The 23884-nt window shown below is 36.8% G+C and overlaps 4 protein-coding genes across 9 annotated transcripts; 2 read left to right on the top strand and 2 right to left on the bottom strand.

Moving 5' to 3' along the window:
* Positions 1-490: 490 nt before the first annotated feature.
* LOC126601981 (transcription factor MYB87-like) lies at positions 491-1934 on the top strand. The gene is made up of 3 exons (XM_050268748.1): positions 491-721; positions 860-989; positions 1119-1934. Exons 1-3 carry the CDS (start codon positions 586-588, stop codon positions 1708-1710), a joined length of 858 nt encoding a protein of 285 aa, XP_050124705.1. The 5' UTR covers positions 491-585; the 3' UTR covers positions 1711-1934.
* A 4922-nt stretch (positions 1935-6856) lies between these two features.
* Positions 6857-9591, bottom strand: LOC126605555 (vacuolar protein sorting-associated protein 32 homolog 2-like). 2 transcript variants are annotated; one of them, XM_050272969.1, is made up of 8 exons: positions 9474-9591; positions 9181-9304; positions 8941-9040; positions 8447-8532; positions 8271-8362; positions 7929-8043; positions 7619-7844; positions 6857-7133 (listed from the first exon to the last, which is right to left on the bottom strand). In XM_050272969.1, the coding sequence occupies exons 2-7, from the start codon at positions 9250-9252 to the stop codon at positions 7638-7640; spliced, it is 672 nt and encodes a 223-aa protein (XP_050128926.1). In that variant the 5' UTR covers positions 9253-9304; positions 9474-9591; the 3' UTR covers positions 6857-7133; positions 7619-7637. The 2 variants fall into 2 exon arrangements, with proteins under 2 accessions (XP_050128926.1, XP_050128925.1); XM_050272968.1 differs by lacking the exon at positions 9474-9591 and having other exon boundaries at positions 9181-9409.
* Positions 9592-11627: 2036 nt separating this feature from the next.
* LOC126603387 (clathrin interactor EPSIN 1-like) lies at positions 11628-16376 on the top strand. 4 transcript variants are annotated; one of them, XM_050270215.1, is made up of 12 exons: positions 11628-11915; positions 12012-12063; positions 12516-12595; positions 12716-12794; positions 12916-12999; positions 13131-13276; positions 13382-13639; positions 13943-14091; positions 14478-14644; positions 14696-14719; positions 14974-15361; positions 15844-16376. In XM_050270215.1, exons 1-12 carry the CDS (start codon positions 11875-11877, stop codon positions 16071-16073), a joined length of 1698 nt encoding a protein of 565 aa, XP_050126172.1. In that variant the 5' UTR covers positions 11628-11874; the 3' UTR covers positions 16074-16376. The 4 variants fall into 4 exon arrangements, with proteins under 4 accessions (XP_050126172.1, XP_050126171.1, XP_050126169.1 ...); XM_050270214.1 differs by having other exon boundaries at positions 14696-14743; XM_050270212.1 differs by having other exon boundaries at positions 14478-14743.
* Positions 16377-16522: 146 nt separating this feature from the next.
* LOC126603388 (uncharacterized) lies at positions 16523-20252 on the bottom strand. 2 transcript variants are annotated; one of them, XM_050270217.1, is made up of 10 exons: positions 20088-20252; positions 19610-19785; positions 18954-19085; positions 18812-18862; positions 18244-18340; positions 17890-17936; positions 17356-17572; positions 16934-17063; positions 16794-16836; positions 16523-16694 (listed from the first exon to the last, which is right to left on the bottom strand). In XM_050270217.1, the coding sequence occupies exons 1-10, from the start codon at positions 20140-20142 to the stop codon at positions 16611-16613; spliced, it is 1032 nt and encodes a 343-aa protein (XP_050126174.1). In that variant the 5' UTR covers positions 20143-20252; the 3' UTR covers positions 16523-16610. The 2 variants fall into 2 exon arrangements, with proteins under 2 accessions (XP_050126174.1, XP_050126175.1); XM_050270218.1 differs by lacking the exon at positions 18954-19085.
* Between the last annotated feature and the right edge of the window lie 3632 nt (positions 20253-23884).

The raw sequence follows: 23884 nt of genomic DNA, 5'->3' as shown, positions 1-23884 counted from the left end.
TGACGCTAGCTTAGAACACATGCACCTATTAAATAGAATCAAACTAGTACAATTCGACCAACCAAATTAAAGGACATTTGCAACCACTGTGTTATTAGGTGTAAGACTAATAACTAATAAGCATATTATACTTTGAACGATAAAACAATGTTCTAATTTATGGGGAATGAAAACGAACTCTATTATCAAAAAAATCAAATATAAGTCTCTCACTTCTATAAATAGAGAAAAATAATACTAAATCGTAATATGAACGTCAACTGTTTTAATATTAATTCATCTCCATGATTAAAAGAACCAAATAATACAAAGTCAAATACACATGCATTTGACAGGGCATCTATCTTGTTAAGCAAGAAACAAGTATCACACACAAAATATTACAAGTGAAATTGAACAACAAGTGCATCCGTACAATGGTCAAGCGTTTTATTTATTATTTATTTATTTCAAGGTGCCACCATTTTATAAAGTCCTTCCTCCCCCAAAACCCTTTGCATTTTGCGCGTCTGAATTTTTTCCTTGTCGTCTCTGACCTTTCTGGTTGGTCCTTAGGGAGTGAGTGAGGGCACAGAGTAAGCAACCATGGGACGCACTCCATGCTGTGACAAAGACAACGTGAAGAGAGGCCCGTGGTCTCCGGAAGAAGACGCAGCTCTCAAGTCCTACCTCGAGTCTCATGGCACAGGCGGCAACTGGATTCTTCTCCCCAAAAAAGCTGGTCTCTCTCTGTCTCTCTAAATTCCATCTTTTGGGCTCAAAAGAATGAAAGTTCTAGGAGAAATGAGAAAAGGGTTTTATTTTCTTTGCCAATCTCTGCAACAGTTCTCAACTTTATTAATTTTTCTACACTTTGTAGGTCTGAGGCGGTGCGGGAAGAGCTGCCGTCTGCGGTGGCTGAACTATCTGAGGCCAGACATCAAACATGGAAGCTTCACTGAAGAGGAAGACAGCATTATCTGCAGCCTCTACAACCAGATGGGAAGCCGGCAAGTAAACAAATTTAAATGGTTTTTTTTTTTTTTTTTTTTTCAATTTCTTAATTTATAATCCGCAACATTTAATTTGATCAGTTTTCTAATTTATTTGCAATTTTTAAATTTCCCCCAATTTTTTAGATGGTCAGTCATTGCTTCTCACATGCCTGGAAGAACAGACAACGATGTGAAGAACTATTGGAATACCAAATTAAAGAAGAAACTTTTGGTTTTGGGAGGAAAGGTAAAGAATATCAGTAGCAAAGAGAGAGAGCCCACGATTACAAACAATGCCATTTTTTCTGGAATCCGAAAAACTGAGGAACCCCAAGACCCTGCCTTCTCAACTTTCCAACCAGCCACATTGCAGACGCTATCCGATGTGAACTCTGGACTCAATGCCTACAACCAGACCCTGAGCTTAAACCCTGATCAGTTATACAGCCCCAAGTTCTTGGGTTTTTCAAATTTCGGTGCAAGTTCAAGGAGGAGTTTCAGCACCACTGTTTCATTGTCTCAGGAAGGATCAAGCGTTTCGGATTCGTCTTCGATTGCTGGGAACGGTTATCTTGATCAGGATTCTTGGTTTTGTATGGATTATGGATATGGTTTGGCTTATGATAATAATGTCAATTACTATGGCATGTGTTTTGAGAAAACAACCAGTGAAGCTGTCCCATCAGGCTGCACGGATTTGGGTGAATTGTTTCAAGCTGAAATTTACAACTACTGAATCAAAAGGGTTTGAATTGGTAAAGGAAATGGGGGGAAGAAAAATCACAAATTAGTTAGCTAGAAATGCTTTAATTTCTATCTTTGATTTTAATTTTTTTTCACTTGCTCTAGTTTTCAGTGTTGTTTGGAACTCTGGTGCTGTTGATAGATGGGAACATATTATGTAAATCAGATTTAAGTAAATGGCTAGTTTATGAACAATATGCATTGATCTTCACCATTCTCCCTATTTGTCACTTCATGTGATCGTCTTTGTATTTCTTGTGTAATGTGATTGAAATCCTGTGTTTGTTCTGTTCATGGATGAAAACATATTATGTAAACCAAAATAAAGTCGATGACTAGTTTATGAGCATGCATTGATCTTCCATTCTCTCTATTTGTCACATCAAGTGGTTGTACGCCTCTATATCTCTCCCATCACGTGAATTGGAATTCTGCGTGATTGTGCTATGTGTGTGAAGGTTTCAACTTTCTCAAATTTGCCATTGTTGGGTTGTGAGAAATTTCTGAACATGACGGCCTCATCATGTTTGCCCGTTTCCTTTGTAGGTCAGAGGTCATCTCATGAGTTGTGCGGGAGTCTGGCCAATTCAAAGTTCATGTCCCTCTCTCGACACAACAACCATAAAGATATTCTGCCCTAGCTGTATTGATTTTTACAGTCATAACATACATCACGTTTGCAAGTTTGGGATATGAAGTGGTAAAAATCAAAGGTTATATATGGTCAATGAATTATTTAACAAAAAAAAAAAAATATTTCAAGAAAAAATAATAATTCTTCTGATTCTCGAATATTTCACTTTCAGTTATAAGGAGACAAAGCGAAAACTAAGCTTAAGAAACAACCAATCTAGTCCGAACTTCGTCAGTCTTGTAACCTTTTGAAAGTTGAGGATATCATGAAAACGAGATATTTTTTACCATCTTCGAAGACGTCTCTCTCTTCCTATCTTGACCTGATGGCAAAAAATATCAAGAAAAGCTGAAGATAAAACACGGTTGTATGTTATAATCTCTGGCTCGGTCAGCGATATGAACACATTGAAAGTTTGCAGCATCATATTTGTCAGATTCACATACATTAACATCATATTATAAGCTTTTAATTAGTCATGCAGATTGCGGTGCGCTGCCGAAGGTCCGATGTCACTGTTTGAAAGCTGTAGTTCAAATCAAAATATTAACTTAAATTGGATCAAATTGTTAATTGTACGGCCAAGTACTCTGAAGTCTGACTATTCAAGAATCCAGAGTACATAATATTAAAAAAAATTAATAGGTGACGAAGCTATGATAATTTACTTTTTAGAGAGTTGAGAAGACTTACAGAAACTTTGCTATGGAGAATGTGGTCAGAAATCCATAATAGAGTCCGACCACAACGACCGAATTGATTATCTTCATGCATAAGGATACTAGATTACCTAGTATAAAAGATTTTAAAATCATCACAAACCTCCCTTTTTTCTTTTCTATTGCAATTTCTGGATTATTATATGATGATTTTTTAACTTTCCATATATATATAGAAATAGAAAGAGATAGACTAGAAACGACATCTCTTATCTCAATGACACCAAAGGGATATTAAATGAATGGAATTGGGATATGGATGGAATATAATGAAATAGAGCCGTTTTGAGGTTCCCTATGAAATGAGGCATGGAGCGGAGCCACTACGAAGAAGTTCCGGGGGTTACAAAGGAAACTATTGTGTAGTTCACATGCGCCAGGAATCAAACCTAAACTCACCCGTATGAAATACAGGTTTAGAATTCACCATACAACTGGGCCATTCCGTAGTGATTATCGAGAGGACATAATTAAATAAAACAATTGCGTATGAAGACTTTTTCATGTGTTAAGGCTAAGCCATTATTTAAGCCTCAACCACTTCAGTTATTAACTTCATTAAACTTAGTTAATCATCATTGTTTTCGAAAAGCATAATTTAATAAACCATTGTAGTTTGTTAGTCATCACCTTAAAATATGAGATTAATTAATTAATTCACATGCTATAAACTACCAAAACATTGCATATGCTACATCCATGTGAGATGCCGTAATTAGGGTTTGTTTGACAGGCTTTAATCTGGTGTTTAAGTTTCTTAATTAGTGTTTATATTCCAATAAAAGAGAGGTTTAGAAAACTTGGGCTTCAAATTTTGTTTTCTATCTGTCTCTCTCATGTTTTCACATTGAACTCTAAAAATTGCAACTTAATGAATGTAAGTTATCTGCTTCTTGTTGGCATTATCTGTGGATGAATATCCCTTCCCCAAATAAATTTTAGAACACAACCAAAAATATGCATACATCCCATGTATCCCAAATAGTAATTACCTATCTAAGAGATATGTCCCATTTTGATATTTCTCGCTCATCGTTCATCCTTCGAATGATGACTTTGATGAATAAGAAAAAGAGAGAGGTAACATATCCACGTGACGTGAGAGTTTTTCTTATCGTTTTCACACTTGAGCAAATGCTTATGGAAGTAAGCAAAGGCAACCTTGTTCTCCATTTCTTGTTTAAGATATAAATCAAGTGAAGAATCTTGCAATTAATCAGATATGATTAAGAACAAAAACACCAACATCAAGCAGGAATCAGTGAGTTAAGATTGGACATATATCCCTTTCAAATTCTTGTTTATGACAGACAGAGTGATCTCAAGTCAAAGGAAAAAAAGATAATCTTATAAATGCCATTGCCAACTTTGTTGTCTGTCTAAAAGTTAAAATCTGAATTAGTAAAATATTTGAAAGTCCACATCAAAACAATATGTATAAGTTCTTGTTTTTCCTGTATATAGTCATATGATGATGGATTGATGGATTGATGGTAGATGGTCCCCCATCATTTATGTTTTGTTCTATTAAGTAGGGGAATCTTCTGATATTTAAACATTGCAACATAATATGATTTGTTATGGTGGTGGAGGTGGCGGTGGTGATGATGATGCCGGGTGATGGTGGTGGCGGCAGCAACGGTGGTTGAGTGGCAATGATGGCCACTCATGGATGTATGAATCCAAACAAAGAATTGATGCTTGACTATATAAATTCTGACTTTTATTCAAATTATAAGTTTATTTTCTTTGTTCAAACAGAAAATAAGTAGAGGTAGTTGTTATTGACATTCAAAAATGTCATTATGCACTCGTCTATGCAGTCTATACAAATTTTGCCCTTGTGTTTTTATATAGTTAGAGTGCTAATAACATCATATAAGCCTGTCATTTATCTACACTACACGGGATTGTGTTTCAATACTGTACAATTTCTTTTTTCTCTCTGTCATTGAATCCTTCGATACATGATATTAAAGAGGGTTTGTGGTGTAGTGTATGAATCTGATCTTTCATGTCCTTTTGCAATTTTTGCATGCATGTTTGCATGCATGTTTGCGGCTTTTGCCCACTTTCATACGACGACGTTTTACACCTTTAAATATGCATGGATTTAAAAATTTACATTGACAAAAGAGGACATAAATAATTGGGTAAATTACATAGTAGCCCATTAGGTTTGAGGTTTATTACAACATCTTTAAAACATTTCACTTTCATACCTCACGTACTATTTTATTTCAAAATAATACCTCCGTTACATTTTCCATCCATTGATTTGTTAAGCGCTGACGTGGCCCCCACACCCGCCAGCTGAAACTCTATCCCCTTCATCATCTTCCCCATCCGTCGTCCCTCCCTACAACCCAAATCCAAAACCATTCCCACCCATCCTCCACATCCTCCTCTGCACCCATCCTCCACCTCCTCCGCGTACCAATCTTCCCATCTCCCGAGCCCAACCTGCAACCCAGAAAAAAAGAATTAGAAAACCCAAATCCCATCACCCCACCCTCCACCCCACGGCCGCCCGCCGAAACCCCATCCCTTTCATCATCTTCCCCATCCATTGTCCTTCCCTGCAACCCAAATCCAAAACCACTCCCACCCATCCTCCACATCCTCCTTCGCACACCCATCTTCCCATCCCCCTACCCAAGCCCAACCTGCAACCCAGAAAAAAGAAAAAAAAAACCCATCTTCATTTTCCCCGACCCCCCTTCCTACAACCTACACATTTATTCTCCCTTCCGTCTTCCCCAAACCCACCGTGCACCCATCCTCCACCTCCTCCTCATCTCCCGCCCCTCCCCCCCCCCACCCGAGCCCAACCTGTAACCCAGAAAAAAAGAATTAGAAAACCCAGATCCCATCACCCCACCCTCCACCCCACGGCCGTCCGCCGAAACCTCATCCCCTTCATCATTTTCCCCATCCATTGTCCATCCCTGCAACCCAAATCCAAAACCACTCTCACCCATCCTCCACATCCTCCTTCGCACACCCCATCTACACATCCCCCCCCCCCCACCCGAGCCCAACCTGCAACCCAGAAAAAAGAAAAAAAAAACCCATCTTCATTTTCCCCGACCCCCTTTCCTGCAACCCACACATTTCTTCTCCCTCCCGTCTTCCCCAAACCCACCGTGCACCCATCCTCCACCTCCTCCTCCGCACCCACTACTTGCAACCTAGAAAAGAAAAAAAAAAAAAAAAAACCCATCTCCCTTTCCTTGCAACCCATATCATGTATTCCCCAATGAGTGTGGATTTAAGGAGTGGGGTGTGTAGAGGAGGGAAGATGGTGGGTGCGGAGGAGGACGTGGAGGTTGGGTGCGGTGGGTTTGGGGAAGACTGGAGGGGAAAGAAAGGGGTGGGTTGCAAGAAAGGGGAGTCGGGGAAGATGAAGATGGTTTTTTTATTTTCTTCTTCTTCTTCTAGGTTGCTGGTTGGGTGGGGGAGGGAGGGAGGGAAGACGAATTGGGGATTGCAAGGAGGTGTGTTTCAACTTTTGTTTTTGGTTTTTTATTTTATTTTATTTTATTTTTATATTTATTTAGAAGATTCAGGTTTTAAAAAATAAAAAATAAAAAAAATTTGCCAAGTGGCACAAATGTGAGAGCCACATTAGCACTTAACCGATCAATGGATGAAAAATATAACGGATGTATTATTTTGAAAAAAAATAGTACATGAGGTATGAAAGTGAAATGTTTTAAATATGTTGTATGAGGTTGTAATAGACCTCAAACTTGAGGGGCTACTATGTAATTTACCCTAAATAATTGTATCACTAAATTATAACGTTGTATTCCCATCTGGTTTTTTAGTCTTTGAACTGGGGGAAAGAGGACACAGAGGTTCCCACTACTAGTTTTACAAGAAGCCTACAATATTCGAGTAAATTACAAAGTACACACTTTGCTATCTAAACTTATCTATCTACAGTGTGTCCTCAACATCAAATGCAGTATAAAAAGTTTACTAGTCAGTATGGAGAGAGTCCCAGCGATTCGCATCGTCGTCCAGAGTTTATTAAGCGTCCGCTGCTACATGTTACTACTGCACTCAGAGAAACGAAACCCGTCAGATTGAATGAAATTAACATAACGAAAGGCAGATGCATCAAATGCTTGCAGAAACATAACTCTTGTTCAAATTCCAGCACAGGAAAAGATCAAGCAAATAAACAATCGGTGTCTTTCTCAATTGTCATAAGATGCATGTTAAGCGTTTTCAGCACAACGACCTTTTTTAAAATGACCTGCTTGTTCTTTGAATGATATAATCTCTGTGGTGTGCAACTACCGTAATTCGACATACATGTGGACCGTTTTCAGCATGCCATTTTTTTTCTTCTAAAATGACCAGTTTGTGCTTTGAATGATAATCTATGTGGTGTGCAATGACCCTAATTGAGCAGTGGTTGATGGTTGATACAATTAAGAAATCTTTTTCAAGTTTTGTGATAATTTAAATTGCATTATGTGCGTTACCCACTTGAGTGATAAACTATTATGGTTGTATTATCAAGAGAAATTATCTACCTTATACACATATAACCGCTTAAAGTGCCATCTCTGCCTGTAATGCAGCAAGCTCATCTTCCTCACGGTTATTTCTTTGAGGAGCTGGTCGTGTTGGCTGCCTGCCTGCTTCAGGATTTACAGATACTGGAGGTGCGGGAGCTGCAGGAGCACTTGTGGCTGGCTGAAGAAGCTCCTCCTCCAATTCAGCTCCTTCTAGTTCTTCAAGCTCTGCTTCCAATTCATCCTGCGAAAATAAAATTGTAATATTTGAACTATACGTTTGGAAAAAGCATTGAATCTATGAACTAATAACTTGCAAAGACAATACCTCATCAAAATCAGCTGCTGCACCGATAGGTGCTGACAATGCCTCCTGAATTTGTTTCATGCTTTCAGTTTGGTCATTGATCTCATCCATTGTTTTCTCCAAATCATCAATTTTCCTGTATAGGAAAAACGGGCCGAAGTTGAGTTACACTATGCAGAACAAAAGGTTACGGAATGCTTCATTTGACAGAACCTCCAAAGACATTCATTCTTCAAAACAAAGCAATGTAAGCGGAAAGTGAAACGAGTAATTTAAGACGTATTTACGATTATGCTATAGTCATGGAAATGATGGACCATGGAATCTATAACTTCTATATAATTCAGTTCAGATGCAACTTACGTGGCCTTGTTCATGGCCTTCATTACAGAGGTTCCACTTCTCAATGCATCAACAGTTTCTGTCGTAGCGTTTGCGCCTTCCAGCATTATCATCTAAAACCCCAACGCAAAACAGGTCTTCAACATAAACTCTCAACACATGTAACTTCATTGTAGTTCAAACAATGCAACAAGTACCTGATCATGAATGCGCAATTGGAAATTTCCAAGCTGTTCAATTTGTTGTTCGTAAAGCCTCTTCCTTTTTAAACACTTTATCGCCGCTGTATTAAAAATAGCAACAAGGTATACGATGTAACAATAATTACCACACAAGAACATAGGTTTCACAATCTCGCTATAAGTCTGAGTCACACAGGTCCACTCATTTTCTTTTACAACCTACAGATTTACTCAACGGAATCTACACACGATCATGATCCCCTACCATGATTTGCGCGAAAAAATTCAGACCTAAGCAGGTAACTAGTTACTACAATTTGTCCGTCCACCGTAAATGGAAAACGCGAAAACAAAATTGGACACTGAACAGCCTGCCCACATTCTTAGAAGCCAATCAAAATCGACATAAAGCAAAATTTCTGTTCGAATTCAATACAAAACATTCAAATGGGCTAACACAAAACAAAGAATACCGAAAAAATCGAATCTAACCTGTTCGGGTTTCTTACCATTTCGGTTTTTCGCTTGAGTAAATTGTTTAGCTTTCTCCGTCTCTTGAGCTGCCTTCTTCACAAGCACTTTCTCCTTCTTCTCCAGCATGTCCAGTGTCTGCAAAATCCCAAAAAGCCAACACTTATCAGAAGAAGAAAAAACCCCAAATAATTACAATCCCAAAACCCAATTTCTCGTCATAATTTCTGCAAAACATAACAAATTGAATAATAAAAAAAAAACCCCAAAATTCATACATCGTTTAATTTGTGAATCGTGGGCAGGGGACTGGCCTCCTGCTTAGCCTTCCCAAACGCTCGCTTGAACATTTTCGCTTCGATCGGTTCCCAGAACAAGAGAAAGCAACCGACTTTAAAAACCCTGCAACCAAATCGAAAGTTTTGATCAGCGACTTTGACCCATAAATACTTGAAAAATATATGACTGAAAAAAAAAATGCAATAGTCAACAAATGAAACTATATGAATTACAGTTATAAAAATTAAATTTATAAGAATTGAAAGAAAAAAATAAAAAATTTCAGACTGACAATATTCAAAACCGCGTTGAAAGGGAAGAACTTGGACAGGTAAACCGTAAAAGAGTAATGTGGAGGGACAACTAAAAACTGGTAGGTTTTTTTTGGTAGGAAAGTTAGTTAACTTTAACGAGAAATGGAGGGAGGCAGGTTTATATAACGGGCTGTGAGGAATTGTTTTCTGACGGACGAATAGTTAGTGGGAATGCGATGATTGGATTTGTTTGTTAGGCGAAGTAATGTGACCGGCGGTTTGTTGGTTAATATTGTTTATGAACCGGCACGCCGAAGCCTGTCGGTCCAAGCGTGTGTTAATAATAATATAAACCCAAACCAATCTTTTGGGCCAACTGCCCAACTTAACTGTTCACGTTTCCCAAACCCAATTTAGACACCGCAAAAATGTCATCGTGTTTACTTATCATGAATGAGTACCGAAAATAAATATTCGAATTCAAGAATTTTAAAATTTAGTAACACCTATTAAATAAAAAATATGTGGGTCCGACCTTAAAATCATTGACCAAATACTCTCAAATCATGAATGAGATCTAGAGAACTAATCGTATTATTGTGTTTATAGAATGATATTTCTCTTTTATTGACGAGGTGTCATAATTTCATTGTACAAACGTTATAATCAGAATCGTTGATTCTCTTTATCTTTATCTAATGACCGTCTCTAGAAAATTTAATTTAATTTGAAGACCGTATAGCTGTTCGCATGTATCAAACAAACCGATGATTATGGTAATACTAATAGGCAACATGAGTTGTCAATTTGTTTGATTTATATGTGACTAAACGGTTTTAGTATTGAATGAATGCTTCTAAATATGATGACAAAGATAATTTACAATTACAATTATAATATTTGTAATACAAAATATTGCCATGTACCCTAAACCTTAGATACAAATAGCCATTCCAAGCTCATCCATAAAATCATCTTAAGAAAAAAGAAACACGTGAGTATTAGAGTATGATGATATTTACTTATAAATGATGGATACAAATGATTACAATGTAATGATATGAATAATACTTGAGTTCCCCAACGAGAGAATGCACATATTCCACTTCTTTCGAAAAAAATATTCATCATATCAATTTCATAATTAGAATAGTTCAATTTATTAATCTTCATTTGAGATCATCTTTACAAAAAATCATTCGAATAAGAGATCATTTAGTCATAATAAATATATTAAACAAATTGACAAAGTATCAAGTACCACATTCATAATGAATCATCCATTTATTTTATACATTTGGATGAAACACACGCTTTTCGATTCAAATGATTTTTTAGTATGGATGATCTTTGAATCAAGATTAAAAAACTAAACAACTAATTATGGAGTTTGTACAATAAAGATACGTTATTTGTAAAAGACGGAATATGTGTATTCTCCCATTGGGAGAACACAACTACTATTCTAATGATATTTATATTTTGTTGGTGACGAGTTCAATACTAATTTATTATGACCAACTTACTATGTCGCTGAGTCGAATAGAGCTATAATATGGACTTTGGTTTGTATATTTTTGCACTCCTTCCCCAATAGCTTATGCTACATCTAATGGATGACCTTGTTGATGTCCGTATGAGCTGTTTTATTGTTATTAATTATACAACTTAGTTTGGTTTGGGCGTCGGCACCTCCTTTTTTCACCAAAAAATAAATATTGAATTATTTAATATTTATTTTTGCAAGTGAAATACAGAAGGGCTTTATTGGTACCTAAATGTGGATCAAGTTTACCCAACTTAAAAACATTTCGTGGGTTGAACTTACAATTGAGGGGCATATTGGGAAGTCTGCCGATGCAAATTTTGAGTGCACGTAACAGGATCCTCTCGAGATAATTTTGGTGAGAATTTTGAGACTTCATGAATAGTATATGTTAATTGTATATTGTACGGTCAGTTTTTATCAAGTACTATTTATATTTAATTTTAAATAAAAATATTTAAAATAATATCTGATCGTACGATGTATGATAAACGGTCATAATTTACAGATCTCGGATCCTTACAAAGAGTAACCAACGACAGCGAGGATCCGGATTCCCCAAAAACAAACAGCAATTACACCATCGCGGGGCCTCGTTGGATTTTACCGGTACTCTGTAATTTAAAAGCCACAAAATAACCACCCGATTATTTCTCTCTCTCTCTCTCTCTCTCTCTCTCTCTCTCTCTCTCGCGTCTGGCGACGCACGCCGAGATCTGAAAATCCTTTCCTTTCCTTTCTCTTCAACTTTCTACTCAAAGGTCCTTCTTCTTTTTTCCTTAATCTTCTTGCATTCCTCCAAAATTTGACTTCAATTTCTCCGATTCGCTCTGATTCAGTCGCAATTTTGTTTTTCCAATCTCCTCGCGCATTTCCGAATTTTCAGATTCGTCATGGATTTCATGAAGGTCTTCGATCAGACGGTCCGAGAAATGTCAGTTTTTATTGCGATTTTACGCAATTTTTCCGTTTTAATTTGATATTGTTTGCAATTGAATTGACATTTTGTTTGCTTAATCTTGATGTGCAGAAAGAGGGAGGTGAATCTGAAGGTTCTGAAGGTTCCGGAGATGGAACAAAAGGTAATTTACTGTTAATTCGACGAAATTTACTTTTTTCATAGGAATTTCTTATCGTGTAACGAAAATTATAGATCTGAACTCGAATTGTTGTATTCATGGTGGATACAAACACCAAAATTTATTATTTAATTTTCGTCCTCAATAGTTATTGTAGCATTGCAGACTTAGATTCTATCCTTGTAGGTGCATTTGAGCTGATATTGTAGCTATACTTTTAAGTCGTTTAGCTTTGAGAGGTCACATCAACAAGTTTTCTCCAATCACGAAATTCCTGCATTGATTTGCTTTATCTATCGTCTATTTTTCGCATATACTAGATCAACTGGCTGACATGAATTTGTTTAATCTCGTTTTGGGAGCTGAACTCTGGATAATTATGATTTACTTTAGCTATGTCCAGTTCAAGATTTTTTTAAGCTTAACGAATTCATTTCATTGCTGTTATACAACAGGTGTTGGATGCCACGGATAATGAACCTTGGGGTCCTCATGGCTCTGCTTTGGCAGAGATTGCACAGGCCACTAAAAAATTGTGAGTCTCAACTGCATTACTGTTAAGGATTCGTGTTAAAATCTTTTTTATAGTACAAATTTCCGGAATCTTGAAGGGACATGTACTTACACAGACTTGCTGATTTTTGTTATCTTTTAGTTCGGAATGTCAGATGGTAATGAATGTCTTATGGACAAGACTGAGTGAGACGGGAAAAGACTGGCGCCATGTTTATAAGGTAGAATTTTATTGGACTGTGCAAATATGGTGCTTATAGAGATGCATATATACTAAATTTTGACATCGTTGAGTCATGTGCCTTTTTAACCCTTCGCTATCTGAAACCACTTTTGTATCAGGCATTGGCTGTTATAGAATATTTGGTGTCACATGGATCTGAACGTGCTGTTGACGACATTATAGAACATACTTTCCAAATCTCAGTAAGGGCTTTTTTTTATATGTTCTGAACCCTTTTTTTTTTTTTTTTTTTTTTTTTTTGTATATCAAGTTGAGAATAAGGTTGAATATGCTCAAATATTCTGTTTCTCCTTTGGTTTTCTTTCTGTTGAAGTCACTCTCAAGCTTTGAATATGTTGAGCCAAGTGGGAAAGATAATGGTATAAATGTGAGGAAGAAGGTGGAAACTATAGTGGCCCTTCTGAATAATAAAGATAAAATACAAGAAGTTAGAAACAAAGCTGCTGCAAATCGTGACAAGTAAGCTTATTTTCAGGCGACTAGCTTTTCAAGTTTACTTCAACTTCTCTGAAATCTTTTGATTAGATTTTATCTTATAAAGTATTAGCACGTTGCCAACTTTAGGTACTTTGGACTTTCATCTACTGGGATAACATATAAGGCAGGTTCAGCGACTTCATCCTCGTATAGTAATAGCAGCTATCAGAGTAGCGACCGATATGGAGGTGTAGGTGGTACAGGAGCTGGTGATAGTTTCAGGGATAGCTACAAAGACAGACATGAAGAAGACAAGACTGAGAAGTTCAGCTCTGGCAGATCACGCCGTGGAGTTACAAGTGAGAACCGAGAGAGCTCTTCAAAGAAGGGCTCAACACGAAGCAGGTATTTGATTTTTACAGTTCGTGAGAGGTTGCAACCTTAAGCTATCGTGCCTTTAGACTGAGATACTTTGGATAACACTGAAAAAGGTTCTTCTGAGACTCAGAACTGCAATGCGTTGGAGTATTGATGGTTTCTGTCAGTAATAGCTAATTTTGTCTGCAGCTTTCTTTCTCACAGATGTACACGCACTCACACACATCCTGCCCTCTGCACACAGAGAGACCGAAGCCCATACATATTGTCCTAATAATTTTTCTGCTATGTGATCGTGTCTGGATTAATCTTAAAATGTTTATCATGCAGGAAGGGTCAGGATGATATATCATCTACTGTGTCAAAGTCATCAAACAAATCAAACGAAGCTGATGCATACAGTTCAATTCATACTCAAAGCGCAAGTATTCCTGATGATGATGATGATGATTTTGATCCACGAGGGACTTCTACTACTAGTAAGTACATATGAACTCTGATGCAATCGGCAGCTTAATGCAAAACTAAAAGGAAGCCTTGTGGGAAGACATTGGCATATGGTGTTTAGTTGCAATCAATTCCATGCCATTTGGCCTGTCAAGATTGTCTGATTTGTTAAACACAGTGATCTTTTGAAGGCTGCTTGTGCCATGGAACACAGTACATCGTTTGTTGAGTTCTACGTTATTTGTTCAAACATATACGCTTTATATGAATATCACTCTACTTTTGGTTGACGTAAAGTTTCCTGCTTTTTATTCCAATACATTTAACAGAATAAGTATGTAGTGTGTGTTTTTTTAATAATATGAATGATTTCTTTGATTTAATTTAACATTTCTGTATACTATATTATTTTCAATAGAGGCTGCTGTTGGAAGCTCAAACCAAGTGGATCTGTTTGGACAAAATTTGATGGATGACTTCATAGATGCTCCAGCATCTGTTCCTGAAGAAAAGGCTGGCATGAACAGCAGTTCAGCGGATGTTGATCTGTTTGCAGATGCAGATTTTGTGTCAGCACCACCCCAGGCAGCAACTGGAGTATTTGCAGACTCGACCTTTGTATCAGCACCACCCAAGGCAGCAACTGGAGTGAGTTCTCAGGTCAGGCATTCCTATGTTTCAAAGGTGATGTTTGGGTTAAAATTTCAAACACAAAGAGGGTATAAGTTAAATTGCACCCATCTATATATGCAATTTTTGCAGAAGTTTGCTTAAGCATGTGAAATGTTTTGATTTATGATTTTGTAGTTCTTACAAGGAACTGATTTTAGGGACTTCCTTTAAGTGTTTTTTAATTCCTCAAACGGGTCTGAAGTTCGTTGCTAACAGACTTCTTCTGCAACTAATTTATACAGAATGGCGTTGATCTATTTGCTTCTCAACCAACCATTTCTCCACCAGCCTCTTCAACAGTTGATCTTTTTGCCACTCCTGATCCAGTTATCCAGCCAGAAACCAAGTCTACAAATGCTGCACCAACAAACACCAACATTGTTGATCCCTTTGCCACTGTTCCTCTTAACAATTTTGATGGATCTGATATAATGGGGGCGTTCGCCTCACATTCTGATTCAGCAGCTTCAGAACCTTCCCAAAGTTCTGTCAATGATGGCAGCCACAATAATTTGGGGAAACAATCTTTAGCAGATTCGAAGACTCCACCCAAGAAGGATTTCCAAGTGAAATCTGGCATTTGGGCCGATTCACTTAGCCGTGGACTGATTGATCTCAATATATCTGCTCGTAAGTATATCCATGTCAACTAGCATACTTCCTTCCATAGCATAATTTATTGGTTTGCACATGAAATAAAATTTGCTTAATGTTCAAGGTGTGAGTTGAGAATTGAGATTCAGAAAACTTGCCGTTGTGGTTTATCTAAAAATGTGATAAATGTCTGGATTGTGTTAGGATTAAGGTTCTCTGTAATCATGATACATAGCCAGGGATTATTGATTTGAGTCTATTTCATTTTCGGTTAGTGGATTGACTGGGTAAACTTTTGGAGTGGGTTTCTCGTTGAAGTGACGAGTTTATATCTTTGTTAGTGCTTGCTTAGGAAAATGCCTGTTGTGTTTCGTAAGTATTATGTATAATAATTTGGGATAGTGGTGCACATCTCTGGTTCCTTAGTAATTGTGTGCGCAAATTTTGCATTTTTGCACATCAAATACATGTTTAGTTTGGTTTTTATGTAATTGCTTATTCACTTCATGTACTTGCAGCCAAGAAGGTGAATCTGGCGGATGTGGGGATTGTGGGTGGCTTAACTGATGGAACAGACGAAAGGGAGAAAGGGCCCCCAACTTCGTACTACATGGGAAGAGCAATGGGTTCGGGGACAGGTCTTGGGAAATCAGGGTTCCCATCTTCACAAGGAATAGGTGACGACGACCTCTTCTCAAGTCTCAGCGGCGGCAACCAGCAATACCAGTACGGTGGATTCCAAAAGTAATTTTGTTATTTTCCGCCATTTTTCGTGTCTGCATATTCTTTAACCCTGCTCGGCCAAAATATTGGAAGTCGTATGTTTTGCTGTGCTTGTTTTGTTCGTAATCATCGGTGGGAATATTGTGATTCGAGGAATGCATTGATCCTCAGTCGAGATGGTTTCGACGCTTTTTAATATAAATTCCAGTGGATACTCGCCCTTGACATCGAGCCTATGTTTAAGTGTAGTTTTACGTGTAACGAATAAAGTTGGTCACACCTCAAATCAATCTTCTGTTCGGCCCTGGCATGCCGAACTCCATTGTAATCTTCTGCTGCGCCTCCTTTGCTGGATTGCGCACTCTCTTATCAACGACAAATTTATTACGAATGATCAAAATGATTTACTGTGGATAAACTCATAAACCACTTCTAGAACTAATGTGAGGAGTTAATAAAACCTCAGAGCCCGAATTATTAGATAATTATAATTTTTATTTTAAAGAAAGGGTTGAAGAGGACATCATCACACATGTTTTTTGTTATGTTTTTGTTGTTGTTTCTAGTAGTACTGCACGTCCATCATCCTCCCCCTTACCATGGCTTCTGCTTTCCTCACCTGCGTCACTGGTCCTATGATAAACACCTACATTCAGATAAAACCCCCCCCCACAAACTTGGATTAGTTCCATGCGAATACTTCGAAAAACTGTTATATCATGTAGATTCGATGGACTGGATTGACCTTATGCGGCGGACCCTTGTTGCCTCCCATGAAAATTTCCGCACTGTCATATCCATAACAGTAAAATAATAATTAGGCGGCGATAGAGAGAACAGCGAGAAAACAGATGGAGGTACACAGAGGAAGTGGGAGAATTGTACTTGCAAGACTCTTTTATTGCCAAGATGGAAGCTCCTCTTCTCCCGATAACACGGCCCATCTTTCCCGGAGGAACATCAAGGACTGAAAGGATTTCTTCCTCCGGAGCATTACCCTCCACTTTTAGGTTATCTGCTAGGAGAAATAACATCCGATTTAATTACACTCTGTACACAAACTACGGAGGATTCTTATCTGTTAAAAATTAACATTACGAACACTGATTGATGGATGACATGCACATAAACTTTAGTGGCAGAATTAATTGGATTTGAATAATGCAATACATAATAGCTTTAAGCCTTTAAGCTTGTATATAATTCAGCTTCCGAGAACCTAGGTTATATGCATGCAGAATGTTTCATCTCGTTTTGAAGTCTTCAGTATTACTTGTGTGGCATACATATTGAAAAAGATTCAAGACCTGGAATAGGGGGTAGACATGGCCAGTCTGCAAAATTATTATCGCTGATGCAAAAACAGCGGCAATAGAGCGCACCACGAATTGCAAGATACCATAATGACTGTTGATTCAATTTCTCCATCATCTTGTAATAGATATGCAGAAGAAAGCGGACATCATCTGCAGCTGCACGGACCATCTGTTCAGATAAAGGTCTGTATGTCCAAAAGTTGGGATCCTGTACATATATTAAATACATGTCATCGACAGAAGACCCTAGTTCAAAATGATGTAATATGACTATAAGATGTAAAGTGTATACGATTCAACATCAAACTATGCAAATTTAAGTTATGGTCAATGCTCTGTTGTTGATAATCTAAGTGCAAACCACTTCTTTCGAAACCTTTTTCATCAGGCTGTAATCTCATAATCATTTTCCCCGTCTACCATCACACCGACTTAACCTTCAATGTATTTTATATGGAAAATCAAGACAGGGAGAAAAAGATAATAAATGGAATCCAGAACAATTGTTATGAAGTTGAAACTAACCTGCCTAAGGAGGAAACGAACTTCTTCCTTCTCAAGATAAGATATTCCTGCAATCAGACTATTAAAGTGAAAACTGAAGCCATCGTGTGAAGATCAAAGCCTAAGAATCCAATTCATCATGTCTCCATGTCTAATTTTGTCATCCCGAAAACTTTTGAATGTAATTGGATAACATGAAATACTTGGGTGCGGTACTTGATGAATGAACTTTCAAACAAATTATTCTTATGATCAATTTGAAACTCTTAGAAAACAAAAGCATAAGCTATTTTCATCAAATCAATGTAATCCGAAAGTATATGGAAATATGATAAAAAACAGAAACTTCAATGGATACCACAAAATATATAATACCACAATAGCGTGGATCAGCAAGGAGGCCAACGAATGATATATAATCAACTAGCACTCTTTTCTGTCCTTCTTGCTCCTCTATCAGTGAATAGGCAATCTGAAAGCCAAAAATTATATTATTTTTCTATCTACCATCATGCCTAACAAACAAATATAGATAGCTAGAGAGATCCAATTAAGAATCATATCGATCATTAGATTGTACCAAAGATAAACCATATGTTTATAAAAGTTAAAGGTCGACTAGGCACAGGAGTAGGAGTTGATGAAGCACTACTATCAGGCCAACCTTCAATACAAGTGGTTTCGAAGAATTATCAAGACCACAAAAGCAAGCCACATATCAGAAAAGGTTAGATTCAAACGAGAACACATAGAGATGTATTTGTAAGTGATGTCAGTGCCATTCTAAGCCAGCCCACTATGGACAGGTCCTCAAACTAAATTTCAATTTAGTCCCCGTAGATTAAACTTCTCTCCGTCTAAGGACAGATAAGGATTCTTTTTATGTTAGATTTCACATCGAAAAATACGTAGAAATTTCTGACAAGTGATAAAGGATGCTCACCTGGGTATCTACAACATTGTTCAACTTGATGCCAAACTGAAAGTACAAGGCCTGTAAAAATAAAACAAAAATCAATACCAGCAATAAAATGTCTTGTAACAAAAAGGTACAAGCTGGGATGCAAATAAAACTTATCAGAGACCTCACTATCTCGTTTGCAGTCATGAATGACTTTGGTGATGTAGGGAGACTCAAGTGCAGGCTTACAGGCATTGATAAGCATCACCCCTCCCTGAATGGCATCAACCAGATATATAGCATTTGGGAATGCAAGCTGGCAGAAACAAACACTTCCAGTATATTAAAATAGCAGAAAATTACATACAAGAGATTGCCTTCATTATATACTTCCGATAAACAAAAAATACATGTAAATCCTAGAAATCTAACCAGAAAGCGAAAGGACAACCAATTTGGGAAGCAATGAACTGTTTCTCTTAGTTTTTTTATTTACTTACTTTTTTGAAGTAGGCTATTAGCAAAAAAGCTTCAAAGCGCTTCGCAGTCATATAAACATATTCTGGAGAAGCACGTGCTACGTGCTTTTCCAGATAACTTCCAATTGTTTTTTTCAGCAAGCATTTGGAATTTTAATAAAATTTCAACTTGCTTCTAATGAAAGCACTTCAAGTGTCAACGTATAGAAGCAAAAGCGGTTCCTACAGAAGCATTTCCAAACGGGCCCTATATGCCTTTGCTTAGATTAGACAAACAACTAATAAATGAGGTTGGTTGGACCCAAAGTCGAAGCTGATACAAAATCCATAAAATTACAGAGAAAATATCAATTTGACATACCTGCATAATACAGAGAGTTCCATGGCGACAGAGGTCAACTCCCTCGCAATCGAAACCAATGATCAATGGCCTTTCAGCTGATGGCTCCAAGAACTCAGCAGGCAGCTGAGATGCATGAGTAACTATATGAATAGGAGCCATTGGCAACTGGGTTTCATGATTTAGGGGTTTTTCACCTGCAGTCCACCCAAAAAACAGCTAACTTTCACATGAAATTAAACAAAAAGAAATCAAATTTAGTTCAAATTCATAAAACCCACTTCACAAATATTCGGGGCAACACAGATATTGAAGACAATCATCCAAAGATTCAACATTTTGCATATATTTTTGCTTTCCCGCATTTTCCCAGCAAACAAACAGACCAAAATCGAAAGAAAAAAAAAACAAAAAAATTAAAGGTGCACCCAAGCTTGTAATAAAAATGGAAAAATGGGAATTGGGGAAATTGGATTGGATTGGACTGGAGAAGACTGACCTGGGTCAGGCGAGAGAGGAAGGTGAGACTCAAGGGGAGGAGGTAAAGAGGCCATGCGATCGGACCATCCACGCAATCTTTAATTTTGCCTCCGAAACCAACTAACCCCTATTCTCTCCCACTTCACCAAATTATATTAAGCCCCCAATTTCATTATTGTTTACGCTTTTCTTCAGCGGCGGTGGAAAGCCGACAACCCGTTGGGTAATCCGACCCGTTCTCTTTAGATGAATAAAGTCCTTAAGGGTGCGTTTGGTACGTGGGACGGGACGGAACGGAACGGGACGAGGCGTTCCGTCCCGCGTTTGGTGCGCCAAAAATGGGTGGAACGGGCTGTTCCACGGGACAGATTTTGGGTGTTTTTGCGTCCCACCTCCACCCCCTGGAACGGGTTTGTTCCACGTATGTGGAACACAATGTTTTACCATTTTAAGACAAATATACCCCATGTCTTTTTCAAAAATTACACCTTCGTTCCGTCCTGTCCCGTCCCGTTCCGTCCCGTCCCGTCCCGTCCCGTCCCGTTCCGTCCCGTCTGCGTACCAAACGCACCCAGATATCTCTAACACTTGGGTTAAAATCTAAAAATTTTAAACTAACACAATCATTTTTTAATGGTTGGCCTAAAATATGTTTAGGTTAAAACTTATAATATGGGCAAATTTAACCCAGAATTCCATCAAGGGTTAAAGGGCTAGCCCACCTTATGTGCATGGACGTGCATGGAAAGGTGCAGACCGTAGCAAGGCGATATATCAACATGTGAGAAGCGTGAGGGCTGATAGGATGTGAGATTCGTCGAGAATGTCTGCCACACAAAATGAGCCCAACAACACTTTTTTTTAGACAGTTTTAATTATGAGACTGTTGGTTGATCTAATGGTTCAAATTCAAACATATTTAATTTTAAAATATTAAATAAATTAAATTAAATGGCTGATATATAATATGATCAAATATAAAAAATTTAATGTTTCAAAATTAAATTCAACAGCTAAAACAATAAAAAAAATATTTAAATCAAAAGGTCACCCATAAACTTTATAAATACATGTTTCATGGGATTGGTTTAGTGAACTTTCAACTTTTATTAGAATCTAAATATTTTTAAGTTAAAATGTTCATAAAATTAAATTATGATAATCTACATAAATTTTTTTTTTGAAAAAAGTTATTGAAAAAAAAATTTAGCCTAAATTCATTTTAATAATCTTAGACTAAATTTTGTATATATTATAAAAGTATACCAAAGCTCGTCTGTTCTTTCGGATTTTACTTGAAATAATTATAATCAGGGTGGCAACTATACGGATCATTTTCGATTATGAAGAGTTTGATATAAATTTATCTACTATATATTCAAAATATATTAAAAGGTTATTTTTTATTTTTTGGCAAAATATTAAAAGGTTATTGATTTTTTTTATTCTTTTGAGATTTAAAGACAATTAATATGAAACAGAGCAATTCACATTCTACTTTACAAGTGGCAGATTGCCATGGTGTTCAAGCCCTTAGGCCATCTCCAACCGAAGGCTGGCCAGAGGGCTCGTTTGAGCCCTCTGGCCCTCCAAGATTCCCCAAGATATTAATATTTTAATGAACAGTACAGGGCCATATTTGCCTCCGTCTCCAACCGAGGGCCAGAGGGCCAAAGGGCTCGTTTTAGCCATTTCACAAAAAACCATCTTCAACCGAGGGCCAAAGGACCATAGGGCCAAACATAATTTATTATTTAAAAACTACAATTTAAATTCAAATCTAACTGCTAGGCTTTTAAGTTTTATGTTGTTAAATGTTTTTAAAAATGTTGTTTAAGTTTCATGTTGTTAAATGTTTTTTTATGTTGTATAATTTGTATGTTGGTTAATGTTATTTAATGTTATTTCATATTGTTTAATGTTGTTTCATGTTACTTAATTTAATTTAATGTTGTATAAATGGCCTAGGAAAAAAATAGAATTGAAAAAAATTATGAAACAAATTTTGTGAAATAGAAGTTATAGGAAAAAAAATATGAATCAAATTTTGTAAAATAGAAGTTATAGGAAAAAAATAGAATTTAAAAAAAAATTGAAACAAATTTTGTAAAATAGAATTGAAAAAAAATATGAAACAAAATTTGATTAATATGAAAAGGAAAAAAAAAGGGAAAAAAAAAAGTTTAAATTCATTAAAAAATAAAAAAAAAGCCTAATAATACAACGGCTACTAGCCGTTATATTAAAAAACATTCAAACTATTAGTGTCGGTTATAACCGACACTAATAGTAGAACTATTAAAAAAAAAAAAAACCTCTTTAATGCTGTCGGTTTTAACCGACAGCAATAGAAAACATTAAAAAAAAAAAAAGCCAGCCCGGGGCTGGCTGGCTGGCCGAAAGCAGCCAGCCCTCCAGCCCTCCAGCCCTCTCCGATCCCGTGGGGCCCTCCCAGATTCCAGAGCCCTCTGGCCTAGCCCTCGGTTGGAGACGGTTTTAGGGCTATTTTCGGCCATCTGGCCCTCTGGACCCTTCGGTTGGAAATGGCCTTATTTTTCAACTTTTCAAACCCTCCCGTCTCCCTTTAAATATAGAATATCATTTGCAATACAAAAATTATATAAACTAAATACAAGTTATCATTCATATGATTCTAATTTTATAGACCGGCCTAAAAAATGCTTACGTCTACCTCATCTCTCCAGTTACTCTTTGTTTGACCATATACGAACAATATATGAACAAGTAAATTGCAAGTTGAATACTCAAAATACATATTTTGTTCGCCTTGCTCCTCTATACTACGTAAATATACTGTATACCTCGATACGAAAAATACTGTGCTTTTTAAAGTGGACCCCACGCTCCCACCACAACTATAAGGTACTGGTGATATATTATTAGGAAAACTAATGAAAATAACTTGAAAATTTTGAGTTTTAATGATAAGAACAATATAAATGTTAAATGAATGGTAACATGATTGATTTTTTTAGTGTAAAAATATGCTTTTCGTTAAAGTAAACAGTACCGAGAGTTTTTCGTTAAAGTTATCATTATTATTTTATTTTGGTCCAAAATTATGGTGACGTATATGATTTTGTGTTGTGAGGTTCCTTTGTCCACGGGTCCTCCTCTCCATGTTATCTGATAAAGTTGGGTGTAAGTGGGACGTGACAACAGCAGATTTTACCCGAATCTTACTTTTGTGTGTTGCTTCTCAAGCTGTTCACCATTTAGGAAAGAGATCATTTCGGGACCATTTCCATTAAATTCATCAAATCATCTAATTTAAACTTTTAAAATTTAATCAAACAGTTAAAATTATTATAATTTTTTAAAAACAATTCTATTTATAATCGTTGACTCAAATTTCAAAAATCTGGATTGATTAATGAATGAATTTGGTGGAAGATCCGGATCCCTTTCCCACCATTTAGATCCCCCACTACATAAATTGTACACGTGGCAGCTACACGTCGGATCAAAAAGTGCAAACTTTGACTCGCATCTCTATTTTACCTTTAGCTTTCCCGCTTTTTAATATCAGCACAAGTTTACCGAATTTATTTTTATTTTTTTATAATAAACGATATTATTTACGTTAAAAATAAGAGTTGAGTTTAGTCTCATATTACAGTAATAATGTGGTTCAACTTTGTTTTTTATGAGAATTGAATTTCTCACTTATAAGTAAAGAGGAATACCATTAAATACTAAATGTCTACTGAATTACTTTTAAAATGACAAAATACTAATTAAAATACGAAAAGTGTTTTAGTGGTTTATAGCACTCAATTTTTAATTTTAATTCTT

The sequence above is a fragment of the Malus sylvestris genome, chromosome 15 (genome assembly GCF_916048215.2).
Source record: "Malus sylvestris chromosome 15, drMalSylv7.2, whole genome shotgun sequence".
NCBI classification, from domain to species: Eukaryota; Viridiplantae; Streptophyta; class Magnoliopsida; order Rosales; family Rosaceae; genus Malus; species Malus sylvestris.
The sequence above is the reverse complement of the archived record's forward strand: the minus strand, read 5'-3'. Positions and strand labels throughout refer to the sequence as shown.

Coding starts and splice junctions, on each gene's coding strand:
- LOC126601981 (XM_050268748.1), top strand. CDS start 586: ATGGGACGCACTCCATGCTGTGACAAAGACAACGTGAAGAGAGGCCCG. Junction 722..859: donor TCTTCTCCCCAAAAAAGCTG/GTCTCTCTCTGT, acceptor TACACTTTGTAG/GTCTGAGGCGGTGCGGGAAG. Junction 990..1,118: donor TACAACCAGATGGGAAGCCG/GCAAGTAAACAA, acceptor CCAATTTTTTAG/ATGGTCAGTCATTGCTTCTC.
- LOC126605555 (XM_050272969.1), bottom strand. CDS start 9,252: ATGTTCAAGCGAGCGTTTGGGAAGGCTAAGCAGGAGGCCAGTCCCCTG. Junction 8,533..8,940: donor TCAAGCGAAAAACCGAAATG/GTAAGAAACCCG, acceptor TTTTTAATACAG/CGGCGATAAAGTGTTTAAAA. Junction 7,845..7,928: donor CAGCAGCTGATTTTGATGAG/GTATTGTCTTTG, acceptor TTATTTTCGCAG/GATGAATTGGAAGCAGAGCT.
- LOC126603387 (XM_050270212.1), top strand. CDS start 11,875: ATGGATTTCATGAAGGTCTTCGATCAGACGGTCCGAGAAAT. Junction 12,596..12,715: donor GCACAGGCCACTAAAAAATT/GTGAGTCTCAAC, acceptor GTTATCTTTTAG/TTCGGAATGTCAGATGGTAA. Junction 12,795..12,915: donor ACTGGCGCCATGTTTATAAG/GTAGAATTTTAT, acceptor CTTTTGTATCAG/GCATTGGCTGTTATAGAATA.
- LOC126603388 (XM_050270217.1), bottom strand. CDS start 20,142: ATGGCCTCTTTACCTCCTCCCCTTGAGTCTCACCTTCCTCTCTCGCCT. Junction 19,086..19,609: donor GAACTCTCTGTATTATGCAG/GTATGTCAAATT, acceptor TGTTTCTGCCAG/CTTGCATTCCCAAATGCTAT. Junction 17,064..17,355: donor ATGTCTACCCCCTATTCCAG/GTCTTGAATCTT, acceptor TTCTCCTAGCAG/ATAACCTAAAAGTGGAGGGT.